This window comes from Alosa alosa, chromosome 1 (assembly GCF_017589495.1).
Source record: "Alosa alosa isolate M-15738 ecotype Scorff River chromosome 1, AALO_Geno_1.1, whole genome shotgun sequence".
NCBI lineage: Eukaryota > Metazoa > Chordata > Actinopteri > Clupeiformes > Clupeidae > Alosa > Alosa alosa.
This window is the reverse complement of record NC_063189.1, coordinates 24,416,122-24,431,785: the sequence shown is the minus strand read 5'-3', so window position 1 is coordinate 24,431,785 and position 15,664 is coordinate 24,416,122. Positions and strand designations below refer to the sequence as shown.

The following is a 15,664-nucleotide window of genomic DNA, read 5'->3' as shown; positions in this document are numbered from 1 at the left end:
CTAAAGTGCATTTTACTCCGGATAATTCCTTTAACCCTGCCATCATTTAAAAAGTTGCTGTATTTTATGCATGAAGACTCAGTGCTAAATGTCCTTTGCAGAGGTGTCCACAGTCCACAGAAAACAAATTTAAAAGATATACGAACACACCTAGTAATCATGATTCATGAAATTATGAACAAATACATATAGGGTATGGGGTATGGGGCACAAGCCAATTAAGATACCCCTGCCAGTCATGCAATATTATCAAAACGGTTGATGATAAAATGTTTAGTTTTCGTGAAGAACATGGTCTTATTGTACTGTTTTAAAACAGAAACTCTAATTGTACAGTTCACCTTGGTGGTGGGTGTAAGGACCTTGTGTATTGATGGGCACTCTACATGACTACAACATGCAATATTTACCTTTACTTCCAGTCATATCATAACAACAAACTTGGAGATGGAAATATCAATGTTGACTTAAGATTGCCCAAGTTGGAAGTCCTTGGTTCATAATGCATGAAAACCTTAATTAACCTTAATTACACACCACAAACATAATTTATTTTCCAAAACTTTATTTTCACTGGGAGATCATAGCCTGATTATATCAACATGAACATACACATACATGCATGTCACTATGACACGTTTAAAATGAACAACAAAGACTGTTAATAAGAAAAATGTAATAAGAAAGGTCCCTGAGTTTCAATATGTTTGTTAAAAAAACCCTCCTCTTAGTCACAGAGCCCTGAGTCTTGTCTACGGAGACCTCTGGCCTGAAATCATCATTTCTATCCAACAATGTGGCATAACAGAAATAAAGAACATACGTTGTGCAGAAACAATAATGTAAGGCCTATTTTGATAAATGAGGTACTGTATGTCCCCCCCCCCAAAAAAAATCACATAGTCTCTCAATCTTGGCCTCTTCACCTTCTCAAACCTCCTTCTTGCTGTACCTCCTTTCATACTGCGCAACATCAAACTTGCGTTTGCATCCATCATAGTTCATGTAGCGGATTTTTCCAAAGACAGGTCTTTCGGCCCAACCCTGGTCATGTATGCCACAAATGGACCACATGCAGCCTAAACAGAGAAAACACGTTCATGAGTGCAAACAATCTCAAACACTGTTGGGTATGTCTCTTATGAGTGCTGGGATCGTCTTCAAAGTAGTGCAAGGTTTACATGAAGTCTAAAAGTAAAGTGACTTACCAACGTATCCATTAGGGTCACATCCATCTAAAGAATAGCGGTCATTAAGGTAAATAGCAATAGCAAGTGCTTCCTCCGGAGAGGAGGTCCATTCCAGGATCTTTTTGGCCCAGTACATTCTCATGAATCCATGCATCTTTCCTTCAGTCAACACCTGAGTCTACATTCAAAATAAAAATGTAATCATCAGAAAGATAAACAAGATATGACGCCGCTCAGTCCTGCACATTCTCTCTGCAAAAATAAATCACGCTTGTCAATTTGTCTTCATCTCCTACTCCATCCCCTACTCTTGCAACTTTTCTGTATGTAAATGAGTGTGTGTATGTGTGCGTTTGCTTTTGTGTATATGTGTGCTTCTTGTGTTTTCGCATGTGAGTGTGTGTGTGTGTGTGTGTGTGTGTGTCTGCTTGCCTGCATGTGTGTGTTTTATGTGTGTGTGTGTATGCGTTTATGTTTGTGTGTGTGTATGTGTGTGTGTGTGTGCCTGCATGTGTGTGTTTTTATGAGTGTGTGCGTGTTTGTGGGTGTGTGTGTATGTGTGTGTGTGTGTGTGTCTTCATGTGTGTGCATGTATCTTATGTGTGTGTTTGCGTGTATTAATGTGTGTGTGTGTGTGTGTGTGTGTGTGTGTGTGTGTGTGTGTGTGTGAGAGCATGCGTAGTGAACAGTCACTAAATGTACATATTACTTTATTGTATGGTCCCCCATGAACGGAATTCCACGAAACTTGGCATGCATTCAGAGGGTGTCATAATGATCTTATTCAAAATTCTGTGCAATTTTCAAATTCTGTGCAATTTTTAACGTGTCAGCCAAAGATATCTGGGTTTACAATGCATCATTTTTGCTTTTTCATTTTTAACTAGGTGGCGCTATACATCAAATGAGTGGATATGGGATGGGTTGACATGGCCCCTGGAGGTCAACATACAAAAAAATTGGTCATCCCAGGCCCTACGGTTCTCGAGATATTCACTGAAATCTGTGTCTGGTCATCTACAGGCCAGTTGGTGTACAGTCACTAAATGTACTCATAAATTGATTTATTGTGTGGCCCCCCATGAACGGAATTCCACAAAATTTGGCATGCATTCAGAGGGTGTCATAATGATCCTACACCTCCAATTTTGTGCAGTTGTCATGACTCCTAAATTCCAATTCCATTCTTGAATTTGAATTGAGGTCAAAAACAGGATGTAGAACGTATGTGAGATTCAACACATTATTCTGTTGTGTAACTGTGGAATTGCTTTGAATTTAATTCCACTTCCTGTCATTCCAATTCAAATTCAACTTCCTGTGGGGCAGAGCCAATTCAATTCAAATGTTGAATGGAGACCCATTCTAAAATTCGGAATTTTGCACAAGCCTGCTAATTACTCAACCAAGTGATGTGATGATTCTTGATTTGAAATGCCAATAAATGAGCAAATATTGGTATCACTGCATGGTGTCCGCAGTGCACTATGGATTCAAATTAGAGCCCTAAAATAAAGATCAATTTACATGAAGGTTTACGTCTGGCACTGGAGAACAAAGCAAGCTGGCAGTGACAGTGATTTTCACCAGCACTAGGTCTAGCTTTTAAATAGATTATTTAAAGCTGCAGTTGGCAAGTGTGACAGATTGAGGGGACTTGCCAAAATGTTGCATGTTTACAACTCTCATGCCCCTCCCCCACTACCACCAAGCACCCGCTCATAGAGTTTGTGCTCGTCAGTGGGCACCAGACTGTGATTGCCAGTCAGATCTCACACAGCTGCTCTGATTAGACCAGAAGAACCGGGAGCTGTGGATTTTTGCAAAACTAATAACAGGCTCTAGGTGGAGGCAAAAGTGCGTTTTTTTTTTCTAAAACCGGCTGATTTATGTTGTTCTGTCGGAGCATAGTGTCGGTTTCAGTGAATATGATCAAATCTTGCCAACTGCAGCTTTAATAGCATCTCCCTATAAACTGATGAAAGAGTGTTTATGAGCATATATTATATAGTTATATACAAGAAGGGATAAAGGCTGTCTCCAAGACGACCGTGACGAGAGGAGCCCGTCTCCATAACGAACGTCATGATTACTTCTTGAGGAAGCTTAGGTCTTTTAATGTGTGCAGCAGGACATTGAACATGCTTTACGAGTCTGTTGTTTCTAGTGTAATTTTCTTTGTAGCCATCTGTTGGGGCACCAGCATCAGAGCAAATGAAACCAGAAAACTCAACAAGCTGGCTCTGTATAGTACTGGGCCCACTTCCCCGAAAGCATCTTAAGCCTAAGAGCGTCGTAAAGTCCCTCTTACGAACGTCTTAAGATTTGCCGACTGTTTCCCAAAACCATCGTAGCTTAAGAGCATCGTGAAAACACTCGTAGATCTACGAGTGCTCCAGAGTAGCTGCGTTACCGGCTAAGAGCGTCTTAACAGTACTTCTCACTGAGGTCACCAACAGGACATACAGAGGAATTACAACTTAGAATACATAATCCAATTTACGTTCCCATTCTTTATTGTGTTTACCTGTGATGAATCAGATTTTAGCGTGCAAAATAGCCTACATTTAATGGTCATAATAATGTGATGAAAAGCGGACAAAAATGCAATCAAGTTATGAAACGAGACGTTGCCAGAATAGTTTGACATTATCTTTGCTAAGTGAATATTTTATTAGGCCTATGAGGAAAAAAGCAGAGAAAGCAACATGTGGTTTAGTCTGTAGCCTACTAAGCCTACACATTTCCTCTCTTTCTTACTCGACTTCTTTCTTATCTTCAAACGTGTTCTTAAGTGGCACCGCGAAAAATTATTGCATGGTGCAACAATCTAATCTTAAAATAATTACAATTATTTATGTATCTGTGTGGTATATAACCTACTTGGGATGCTTACATGCAGATGTCAAAGTATTTCTATTTTCGAATTGATGTGAATTAATGTGTAGATCCGAAGTTTAAATGGTAGGCCTATAGCTGTGACGTGCAGTCACCTGACATCACCGTCAAATCAGAGGATATTTCAGAACTATTAACGTGGACAGCTCCCCTTAAGAGCATCTTAAGAGCAGTGCATGCGCGTTCACGCTGCGAGCATGTTCGGGAAACAGTCGGAAAAACCAAACGAACGATCGTAAGATGAATCGTAGAAAACCCTCTTAAGAGCGTGTCTCCGTCGTTATCGGGGAAGTGGGCCCTGTACAGTTGAGCCCCTGGAGTTGGTTGTTGTGAGAAGGATGTTGCAAAACACCATAATTCCCCTTTAGGTATGAATAAAGTAATCTATCTATCTAGTTCATATTTCCTTTGGAATGTCCCATTATATTGGAATTTATAGGACTACTCCGGCCTGCAACAACACCGGACTCGCCTGCTACTCCTCCCCCGGAAAGAAAGCGTCGGAAGCGGTGTGCGAGGAAGCAGAAGAGGGGCAAGCGCGGAGGCGTCCGGGCCAGGCTAGCGGCCAGCCCAACTCGCCCAGCCATACCATCCATTCTCCTGGCAAATGTACGATCACTGGACAACAAAATGGATCACATACGACTGCTGAGATCAACGAACCGGACAGTAAGTAACTGCTGTGTGCTCGTCTTCACTGAGACTTGGTTAAATGACAACATTCCGGACTCTGCTGTACAACTGGAGCAGCTAGCATGCTATCGAGCAGACAGGGCCATTGTAAAGGGAGGTAAATCACGAGGAGGAGGAATCTGTGTTTACATCCGTGACGAATGGTGCCGGGACACTGTAGTAGTATGCAAACACTGCTCACCACTGGCAGAGTTTATGATCATAAAGTGCCGTCCTTTTTACCTGCCAAGGGAAATTACTGCGATTCTGCTAGTCGCAGTATACATCCCGCCTACCAACAACAACAGCGATAAGAACGCGGCTCTTAGTGAACTGTACCAGGCTGTCAGTGAACAACAGACGGCACATCCAGACGGTTTCACCATCTTCACTGGAGATTTTAACCATGCTGATCTAAAAACTGTACTTCCAAAGCTACACCAGCATGTTGATTTTCCAACAAGAGGAGATAACATCCTGGACCTGGTCTACACTACACACAAAGGAGCATACAAAGCCACCCCCCTCCCCCACATTGGACTTTCAGACCATATCACTGTTATGCTAATGCCCGCATACAGACAAAGGGTAAAAGCGAACAAACCGGTTCGTAAGCAGGTAAAAGTGTGGCCTGAGGGAGCCTCCGATGCTCTTCAAGACTGCTTTGACACAACAGACTGGGAAATGTTTAAGCAGGCAGCCACTTACAACAACCGGACAGACATAGAGGAGTATACAGACACTGTAACCTCTTACATCACCAAGTGCATCGATGATGTGACCCACACAAAAGACATCATCACTCGGGCTAACTGGAAGCCATGGCTGACAGGGGATGTCCTCAGGCTGCTGAGGGCCAGAGACAAAGCCTACAGAGCTGGGGATGAAGCTGGCATGAGAACAGCGAGAGCCAACCTGTCCCGTGGCATCAAGGAAGCAAAAAGGAATACACTCACAAGATAACCACCCACTTCAAAGACAGCAGGAACTCACAAAGCCTATGGCAGGGCATTCCAGGCCCTCACGGACTACAAGCCCGCGCCACAGAGCTGTGAGAGCAACATCCCTCTGCTCAACAACCTGAACCGCTTCTTTGCTCGCTTTGAAGCACAAAACAGCACCTGCCCACAGAAGACCCATCCCCCCCTCTACATGAGCAGCCCCTGTGCCTCTCTGCCGACAGGCGTGAAGAGGACACTTGCTGCTATCAACACCCGTAAGGCAACAGGTCCAGACAACATCCCAGGTCGCGGCGCTGAAGGACTGCGCAGGGGAGCTTAAGGATGTCTTCACAGACATCTTTAACACTTCCCTGAAGCAAGCCATCGTCCCATCATGTTTCAAAGCTGCCACCATCATACCTGTGCGAAGAAAACTGCTCCATCCTGCTTCAATGACTACCGCCCTGTGGCACTGACACCCATCATCATGAAGTGCTTTGAGTGGCTTGTCATGTCACATATCAAAGCCATTCTCCCCCACCCTGGACCCCTTCCAGTTTGCATACCGAGCCAAGCGGTCTACAGAGGATGCAATCTGCTCTGCCCTCCACCCAGCCCCTCACCCACCTGGAAAAAAGAGACTCATATGTGAGATTGCTGTTTATAGACTTCAGTTCTGCATTCAACACCATAATACCACAACAACTCATCTGCAAAGTCGACAAACTGGGACTCAGTACCTACCTCTGCAACTGGCTACTGGACTTCCTCTGTCAGAGGCCCCAAGTAATGCGATGTTGGCAACAATACCTCAAGCAGCATCACACTGAGCACAGGGGCCCCCAAGGCTGCGTGCTCAGTCCGCTGCTCTTCACCCTGCTGACGCATGACTGCACTGCAACCTACAGCAACAATCACATAGTGAAATTTGCTGACGACACAACTCTGGTGGGTCTCATCACCAAGGGCGACGAGACTCAATACAGGTTGGAGGTCGACCATCTGACCACGTGGTGCAGGGACAACAACCTCCTGCTGAGCGTCAGCAAGACCAAAGAGATTGTTGTTGACTTCCGGAGAGGTCACACCCAACACCTGCCACTGACCATCGACGGTGCTGTGGTGGAGAGAGCGAGCAGCACCAAATTCCTGGGGGTGCACATCAGCGAAGACCTCTCCTGGACCACCAACACTGCATCACTGGCGAAGAGAGCTCAGCGCCGCCTGTACTTCCTAAGCGGAAACTCAGGCGAGCAAGTGCTCCACCAGCCATCATGACCACATTCTACCGAGGCACCATTGAGAGCATCCTCTCCAGCTGTATCGCTGTGTGGGGCGGAAGCTGCACTGAATACAACAGGAAAGCCCTGCAGCGCATAGTGAACACAGCTGGAAGGATCATTGGTGCTTCACTCCCCTCCCTGAAGGACATTTACACCACCCACCTCACCCGCAAGGCGACCAAAATTGTGAGTGATGCAAGTCACCCCCGCTCACAATCTGTTTGATCTACTGCCCTCTGGGAAGAGGTACAGAAGCCTGCGCTCCCGCACTACCAGACTCACCAACAGCTTCATACACCAAGCTGTAAGGATGCTGAACTCTCTCCCTCCTCTCCCCCCTCCACCCTCAGCTACATAACATCCTGGACATTGGACCCACAATGGCGCCTGCACTCTCCACTTGCACACTTGAACACTTGCACACTTGTACACTTTACAACTTGGTGTTGTTGTCCTGAAAACACAACACTTCTGCTGCTCTTACATAACTTGCACCACTATGCCACTTTCTTCATTACTCAGGTCAAACAGAACTACCCAAGCCTCTTATTGGCCTGACTTTGCACTAGTTTTTTATTGACTGTCTATGCACAATTTCAACAAAATTTTGCTGCTCTTATTTTTTCATTATTATATGTGCCCTCTTATTTACTTATTTACTTACTTTTTTGTTTACTTAAATGTTATGTTTGTCTGTGGACTTAAAATTGGTAAAATATGTCTTGTGTTCACCGTGGGATAGTGAGAAACGTAATTTCGATCTCTTTGTATGTCTGGAACATGTGAAGAAATTGACAATAAAGCTGACTTTGACTTTGACTTTGACTTTGACTTTATGTTAACATATTACATTGTCCCACATTTAGCGATGGACAATATGTTTATAAGTAGGCCTACACATCACTGAACTGGAGTCGTTTGAATGCCTCCATCATAAGGAGAGCCCAAAGCAAATCTAATGAAATGTACCCGTCCTGTTTTCACTGCTCTGTTAGAATAATTATAGTTTAACATGTTTATTAACTTTTTTAAACTGTATTTTGTGTTTAGGTCTAGGCACTGGTTAGTTCAGAATAGTTCAGGTCTTTCACTATTGGTGTTAAAATATTTTTTCAAACTGTGGGTGTCCGTCAACGGTCCAGTTTAGGCCAAATGTTTAAAGATTACATATTGGTGTTAACCAGAAAGAATTCCAATCAATACCTGGGCTGCATTCCAAAGTTTGTCATGGGTTTTAGCTTGTTCCAGTTGCTCACGAGTGTAGACGTGAGTCCTTTTGTCTTTTGCATGATCCTGCAGGGTCTTCCGGGCCCACTCATATGCACCTAATAAAGCAGGGAGTCAGCATCATGACACACTACTACACTCTCAAGGGCAAGCCACAACAGACACAGAAGTGCTAAAAAAGCACAATTATGTGTGCAGTCCAGTAAGTCCAACATTTTTTGGTGAGATCAATATTTTTCCATCAGCTTTTGAACCAATAATCTAGCGACTACCTGACAAAGAGCTACAATAGGCAGGTGTGCCATTTGAAACTGATCTTTTTTACCTCCAGTCAGTCCAGTGTCATAGTTAACACTCACCCTCAATGTTGTCATAGTTCTTGTTGTAAAAGCAGAAATTGTCTGCAAGTTCCCTGCGCACCACTAACTCCTCTGTAAAAGAGGCTACCGAGTCGCTGAATTTCTTCCCATTTTTTTGAACCTGGCGGACCACGCGCTGGGCTGAAAGATGACCTGTGAGGAAGTACAGTTAATTAAGACAAGCTCAATGTAAGGTGATCCCATCACATATGACATATCTGTGCTGTGATGACATTCATGTGAGCAAATGGAATACAGAAAAGAATACTTTAAAACAAGCTGGATGGCTATTGATTTGGGAGACCATTTCCTAATTCAGCTCCTGGAACTCCATAACACTGAGTGTAGGGCTGCACAATTATCGCAATCGCAATATGAACCAATCCAATGATCTAATCGCAGTTAATCTTGTCACATTTAGGATTTTTATATTCATGTCATCCTCCTTGTCTGTGCCACTTCTGATTGGTGAGCATGCCTAGTGCATGAGAAGCACAGCACTTCTGATTGGTAAACTTCACAGTCATCAGGAGTGCTGCGCTTATCATGCATTACCAATCAGAAGTGGCACAACTTAGAGACTATTGAACTGAATAAACTGATATTCAAAAATCATTTTCCCCAATTCGTGCAGTTGCTGGTGTTGACACTGACCAAAGTGGATCCACGGAGACAGCTGGCTGAGGGCAGCCACGTTTGGATTGTTCCGGAGAGCGGCAAAGTCACCCAAGCGCTGATCGATGAAAGACTCCAGCATGGCCATGCCCCCTGAAGTTCCAGGCTTCGCCCAGTCTACCTCACCAACACCCCGATCCACCACCAGAGATGACAGAATCTCACTCCAGTTTACTGCCTGAACGGAAGAAAAAAAATAGTATTTCAATGCGATTACTGTGAAGATTATTGCTTTTATTTCACATTTGTGAATGTCTTATATTCACCTCACCTCTTAACATCAATGGAAAGAATCAAAAAGCATTTTGAGTTCAAGAACTATTTTGTTTTACCTTGGCAGTTCTTGAGGATGAGTGTGGATGCTTGTCAACAACAGGAAATTCTGTGAGAAATGTGGGCAGCAGTTTAGTAATCTTCCCACGGATGGTTCTGGCTGAATACTCAAGTTTTCCAGATGCCTCCCAGCAAGGCACCACATTATGAGCATCCACCTGCAAAATGTGATGAGGGCAAGAAGCAGCCAATTGGATCCTTTGAACAATGGGACTTTGATGTGAAAAAATACTTTTCAAAGTTTTTTTGTTTATATTGAGTAAAAAGACTTATAATTTACCTGAATGATAGGGATGTCTGGACTGATTGTTTTTTTTGACGTCATCTACCCACTGAGTTGGATCCCTGAGAGGCCAAAAATCAGTTACAACAACCCCCATGTTCCACTCCTTTATAAAGCCAGGAAGGGTGTCTCCAGGGAAGCCACTGAGAAGATGGAATTGAATATCCAGAACACTGCTTTCCTAAAAAAGTAATTGTTCTTAAAGTTTAATGTCTTATAAACCATTTTCTCTCCCATTTTGATTAGCATTTCTATATAACAATCAGTGCTAACAAACCATAAAATGCACTTGCGTACTACCGGTAAGTCCATACTTTATCCAATCCGTAACAAACATAGTGACTGTATGGTGCAACAGAACTGAAAAGACCATACCTTGGCCACCTCTTGTAGTCCTTTTAACATGAAGGAATAGTGTCTAAATGTTGCCTCTAAAAATGTTGGCATGAGGCAGAAGCAAATGTGCAGGGGTAGTTTCTCTGTGATGGCCAATTGTTGGGCATAGATCAGTGCCCAATTATCTACAAAAGCAACAGAGAGGGAAAAAAATATATCAAACTAATTTAAGTAGCTTCAACAAAAATGTCAATATGCTAACCATTTCCATGTCTTGATATCAATCAAATGAATTGCCTTGAACTCGCTGATCCCTTCCCATCCAGTACAGCACCCCTTCTGATCCTTGCTGAACTGTTTCGGTATCAGACAAAAATCTGAGACGCTTGTTATTGAACTTCATATCTCGAGCTTCTCTTCGGAGCTCAGCCACTTGACTTTCTAGCCATCCTTCCACTCTGTCAACTTTTTGTTGTTTTGCTCTGCTTGTTTTCAGTGACTGTGCCTTGCGCTTGAGGTCTGCTTTTTTGGGGGCCATGATGGTATCTGATGTAGAATAGATCCTTAAGCAGGGGCCGGGGAAGGCTTGGCTCAGTGGCTCAGCTTTAGCAGGCCTGAATTTGACAATGGACCTATGTCTTAATGCAGACAGGTACAGCAACCTATATGTCAAATTAAAAAGCAGATGTTACCAAAAATTAAATAGGCCAAGAAATGACAAAATGTCTCTGTTGTGTATTATGACAGCAGGATAATTATTTGAAAAAGTTAATCAGCTTACTTTAAAAGTATCCATAAACAATTAAAATGGAATTTTGTTAGCAGCCACTTTATCAATAGCCTCAAAGAGCACAGGCCCTTAGTATGAGTTCCTCTCTATTTGAATAGCAAAACTTTATTTCGTTATCCATCATCAATTTCTAAAAAAAATACAGGCAAGTTAGAGAAGACAAGTGTTGTGAGGATACATGATGCAGATGTACTACACCCGCTTCAAAATCAGCTTGAAAGGTTCTAGACAACAATAACTAGGCTGTAAGGAAACAAAGACCACCGACATAGCTAAATGAAACTCACCACGGATGATTTGCAACAAGAGCTAAATGTACTATCTGTACTGTAGGCCTACTGTGCCTGTAACATGCAGCCAAGAAAACCTCGATTGTTCACTACAGTAATAAATAAGGTAACCACGGTAACTACTTGCAACTAGGCCTAGACCTAAACGATCATGAATGCAGTGCACCCAAACGTTTTTTTATTCTGCCTGCACACGAAAACTCTGAATTAGGGTATGAATCAGGCCAATATTTTGTCGAAAATATATGTCGAAATAACCATACACACCATGCATTTTGTTAACTTACCGCATCCAGCGTAAAGAAATAGAAGGCTAGGTTACGGAAGGATGTAAAGGGACTGTGTTCAGTGGTTCATTGGAACGTGTATGTTGCACCACGTGAAAAGTAAAACGAGGTTTTGTAAGCACAACATTGTCGAAAATCCCCCGAATGCAATTGGCTCGATCCAATTCACGCCGCCCTCCCTCTTGTAGCGCTTCATTTTATGCAACTGATTTCCACGATACCACCTCCAGCACATTAGGTGGCGGTAAAATGTTGATCTGCGGTCTACCAAACCAAAGGAAGACATATTACCCATAATGCACTTGCTTTGATATTGTATGCCTGCGTGGGGGAGGAGAAGACGTTTTTAGCCCGACAAACGTATAGTCTTTGTTCAGAAATTGCAGCTTAAATATTCATATAGATTTAAACGAAATGGACTTTAAAGCTAGACCCCGTGGTTTTTCAGAGGAACCTGATAAAATTGACATGTCCTTAGGTAAGGCTGTATGATGCAAAATGTAGCTAATCGTAAACTAGCTAATCCACTCAGTCCCTATCGTAGTGCTTCAGGTAGTCAGGTAAATCAATGATACACTTGCATGCTTAGACAAATATGATCTTCGACTCGTAGTAAATTATATGTACGGGTGAGTTTTTCTTTGGAAACTCGTTCAGTGCCCGACTTATCATTCACAACAACAGTTACAACCATGGCGCCCTCCGTCCTGATACTAACGTTATTGCAAACGCTATTACTTCAATGTCCCAGACAAGTCATTTATTGCTGCAAGTTATGTTGAATTGCGATCACTACTGAAGACACTTACTGTCTACTCTGAAGACATTTGCAAGAATTGACATTAGCATAATCTAATTTAGGTCTTACGTTACATTACCAACACAGTGAGGAAATGAAGGGGGTCAGTTTGGATGAAGTGGACAATAAGGCATCCATTCATTTTTGCAGATGACATTATCCGGTTGAACAAAAAACAAAGACAGACGTCGAGAAAAGCGGCCACAAAACACAAAGTTTCAGCCAAGGGTCGTCTCTCACAAGGAAGGCGGAAGGGATCTCTACCAGTTGGCCCAAATCAAAGAGGTAGAGGATTCAACAGCTTTCTTTGACAGTGAATGTAGTGGCATGTGTGTACCTACCCACAGACGACCATGGTCCATGCCAACCACGACTGTCCTCTTTGCCAAAATCCATGCCAACGTTGTTTTGTTTAAATATGTTTTTTAAAGTGAGAGAAACAGAATGTCAGTTATTTTCCAGTAAAAAAGTCTAATTATAAACTCTTTTGCACTGTCGTGGTTAGGGGGTGTGGCTAAATTCGGCATTCGTGGACATAAAGTTTCACTACCGGTTAAACGTCGGCGTGGTCAAGGGGTGATCACTGGCCTGGCCGCTCGGAAGTCAGCCACTCTCTTCAAGGGGATCAGTCCACTAAACAGACCCGCTGCAGACCAGGTAACCTGGCTTGTGATTGCTGTTATAGTTGAATGCTTTGTCATGACCATTTGTAATGTAAGCATGCATGCAAGCAGCAGGTGCATCTGCTTTTGTATAAGCTTGCCATGTTTTGAGCATTGTTAAAACAGAGTTAAAGGGCTGGTTTATCTATTATTAACTTAATTCTTATGCAGTCAATCCTTGTTTGGAGCACAAACATGTTAATTGTTTTACCCTTTTGCTGTTGACTACTATGGGGTATTTGAAAACATATGTTTACATCGCATTAGAGATCCCCACAAATTCACCTGTCTTATCTTATAAATAGTTTTTTAAGTAATGTCTTGCTGATATTGAATTTGGACTGTGAAGTAACGAATCCACATTGTCTTCATGCATTAGCTTCCTCAGAAATCCCGGCCGTTTGTTTACGAAGGGCAGCGCAGGCGCATGAACATACAGAGGTGGCCATACCGGCAGGCTGACGCCCCAAAGCCTCCACACACGCTGTCACGCAGGCCCATCCAGCTGCGCAGGTGATGGTTATTATCTTTATACAATATACCTGATCTGTTATCACCTACACGATTTTCTTTGGTCAACCCTGTAATATTGTAAAATGTAGCTGTCTCTTATTGCATCACGCCTTGAATGTTCTTTACTCGTAAGTAAACTTTAGCTAAAGGTGTGCTAAATGAATAAATGTAAATAATGCCAAAAATACTTTGCTGACACTGGCCCCTGGGAAAAGGAACAAGCGAGATGGTAACTCAGGCTGATGAGCTGATTGAGCAATGGTGGGAATGACATATGCTCAGTAGCTGAATGTGATTTATTTATCACCCTCCTTTCAGGACGGCACCGCCTATTCATCAAGCCCAGAGAGAGGCCCGTCAAGCTACATTCCTCCACCGAAGAGGTCTGAAGGTGAATAGTACCATACTGCCTGGGTCTTTAATTCCGTTTGTAATGGGAAGCTATAAATAAGAAGGATTGATTCCATTGCAGTGAACAACTTAAAGTGATTTTATACTTAGCATTTACTTGTTTATGTCTTGATATTTGAGGTTCAAGCTTCAGTTCAGAAGAGCGCTGCAGCTCCTGTTGTGCACAGAACACGTTCGTATGTAAAATCAAATTTTTTAGAAATTCTGGAATACATGCCTGGAATGTTGAATATATTTTTGACCTTACTGAATTTGCAGTTGATTTTGAGACATAATTAGCTGGGGTTTCTGTTGTAATATCCTTTGTTTCCACAAGGTGGCGCACATCAACAACAAATAGTGGAATCTTGACAGTGTGTATTGACAATCCCTCTGCAAGGACACAACCTGAGTGAGTGGCTTGATTCTTCGTTTTACTGTCTATGGACTGTCCCTCTGCTTCTTTCAACACATAACAACTAAACACCTTTTGTAATGAATGAATGGCCTTTCCCTTTAAGGATCTAAAATTGTAATAAAAATCTCAAATCCTGGAAAGTCTCATATAGAGAGCGTTGCTAATTTAAAATAATTTGTATGATTATTATGTATTACTACACAGTGTTAGATTATAAAATGTCTGTTTCTTGCACAGCTGAAATTAGGATAAATTAAGTATATTAAGAAATACAGAAATAACTTTTCACGGCTGAATTTGAACATTATATGAGCTGTGCTTTTACTAGTAATTAATCAGTACATTTGTCTACCCTCCCTTCAGACCAGCCAGAGCATGGTCTCTGCATCCTCAGTCCTCGCCTGCACCTGTGAATGTGGAAAAAGAGCCGGAGAGAAAACCCCCCAAAGGAGTTTCTCTGCAGTTTGATATCAACAGCGTTGGGAAACAGGTGATTCCTTTTGTTTTCTACAGATCAAGTAATGGCTTCAGTGTGAGGGATCAAGAGCTCACTATGCCTCTCTTCCTGCAGACTGCCATGACGCTCAATGAGCGGTTCCGCATTCTGAAGGAGCGGCGTACAACAGCAGCAGCCCAAAGCACTAAGGGGAGCCGATATGTCACTGTAGGCTAGTGACACCTTCTGGAGCAAATCGGTGAAGCTTATCCTAGGTCACATGGTTCCCTGTCCCCATCACAGACCAGCCTTCTGACCCACACTCACTGTTAATGAGAAAGGGGAACAGGCACTATCAGAACCTGTGGCAGTCATGAATTTATCATGATTTACAGATGTGGTCACTCGAACACAATGACTGCTGATGGTACTGTGTGCTATTCCTTCAGCCCAAGAAGACTTAATTTCGTAATATGACTGAAGGTTTCTTTTTTAATTTGAAACTGCCATTGTACTTGCAGTGTCTGTTTGAGATGAGTTCAGTTTGTTTTATGCATTCAAGTCATTGATTGTTTGATTTCAGATAATGGAAGCAGGTGAGGGTTAATTGTGAAATCATAGCCCAAAATTTTAACCTTCCTTTTGTAAACAAACATGATGCACTGGAATAGTCAAATGTTTGTTTGAGACATGTTTTTTTAATGAGCAGTTTGTTTTATATTTCAAATAAACTTTTGTTAAATGTTTCTTTGGTATGTGAATGTGGCCTCAATGGCAAATTTACTAGAAATGCCATTGCAAAGTATCTGACAGTGGTGTAGTCATCTGTGATTGCTGTTGTTGATTTCCAATAACTTGTTCAAGATATGGAGCAGACTTTAA

The 15,664-nt window shown here is 42.5% G+C and overlaps 2 protein-coding genes across 2 annotated transcripts; one reads left to right on the top strand and one right to left on the bottom strand.

Moving 5' to 3' along the window:
• Positions 1-548: 548 nt before the first annotated feature.
• On the bottom strand, positions 549-11,759 carry LOC125291784 (CPD photolyase). Its single transcript, XM_048238638.1, is given in 11 exon segments — positions 549-1,079; positions 1,209-1,368; positions 8,188-8,309; positions 8,571-8,723; positions 9,225-9,423; positions 9,578-9,736; positions 9,859-9,885; positions 9,887-10,042; positions 10,237-10,382; positions 10,495-10,859; positions 11,565-11,759. Coding segments are annotated over 11 exon segments (1,641 nt in total). The 5' UTR covers positions 11,570-11,759; the 3' UTR covers positions 549-930.
• Positions 11,760-11,871: 112 nt separating this feature from the next.
• On the top strand, positions 11,872-15,528 carry LOC125291950 (UAP56-interacting factor-like). Its single transcript, XM_048238975.1, has 9 exons — positions 11,872-12,042; positions 12,514-12,648; positions 12,869-13,020; positions 13,405-13,538; positions 13,857-13,929; positions 14,070-14,125; positions 14,266-14,340; positions 14,710-14,836; positions 14,918-15,528. The coding sequence occupies exons 1-9, from the start codon at positions 11,979-11,981 to the stop codon at positions 15,017-15,019; spliced, it is 918 nt and encodes a 305-aa protein (XP_048094932.1). The 5' UTR covers positions 11,872-11,978; the 3' UTR covers positions 15,020-15,528.
• The last annotated feature ends 136 nt before the right edge of the window (positions 15,529-15,664 follow it).

Coding starts and splice junctions, on each gene's coding strand:
- LOC125291950 (XM_048238975.1), top strand. CDS start 11,979: ATGGACTTTAAAGCTAGACCCCGTGGTTTTTCAGAGGAACCTGATAAA. Junction 12,043..12,513: donor TAAAATTGACATGTCCTTAG/GTAAGGCTGTAT, acceptor TCATTTTTGCAG/ATGACATTATCCGGTTGAAC. Junction 14,126..14,265: donor GTTGTGCACAGAACACGTTC/GTATGTAAAATC, acceptor TGTTTCCACAAG/GTGGCGCACATCAACAACAA.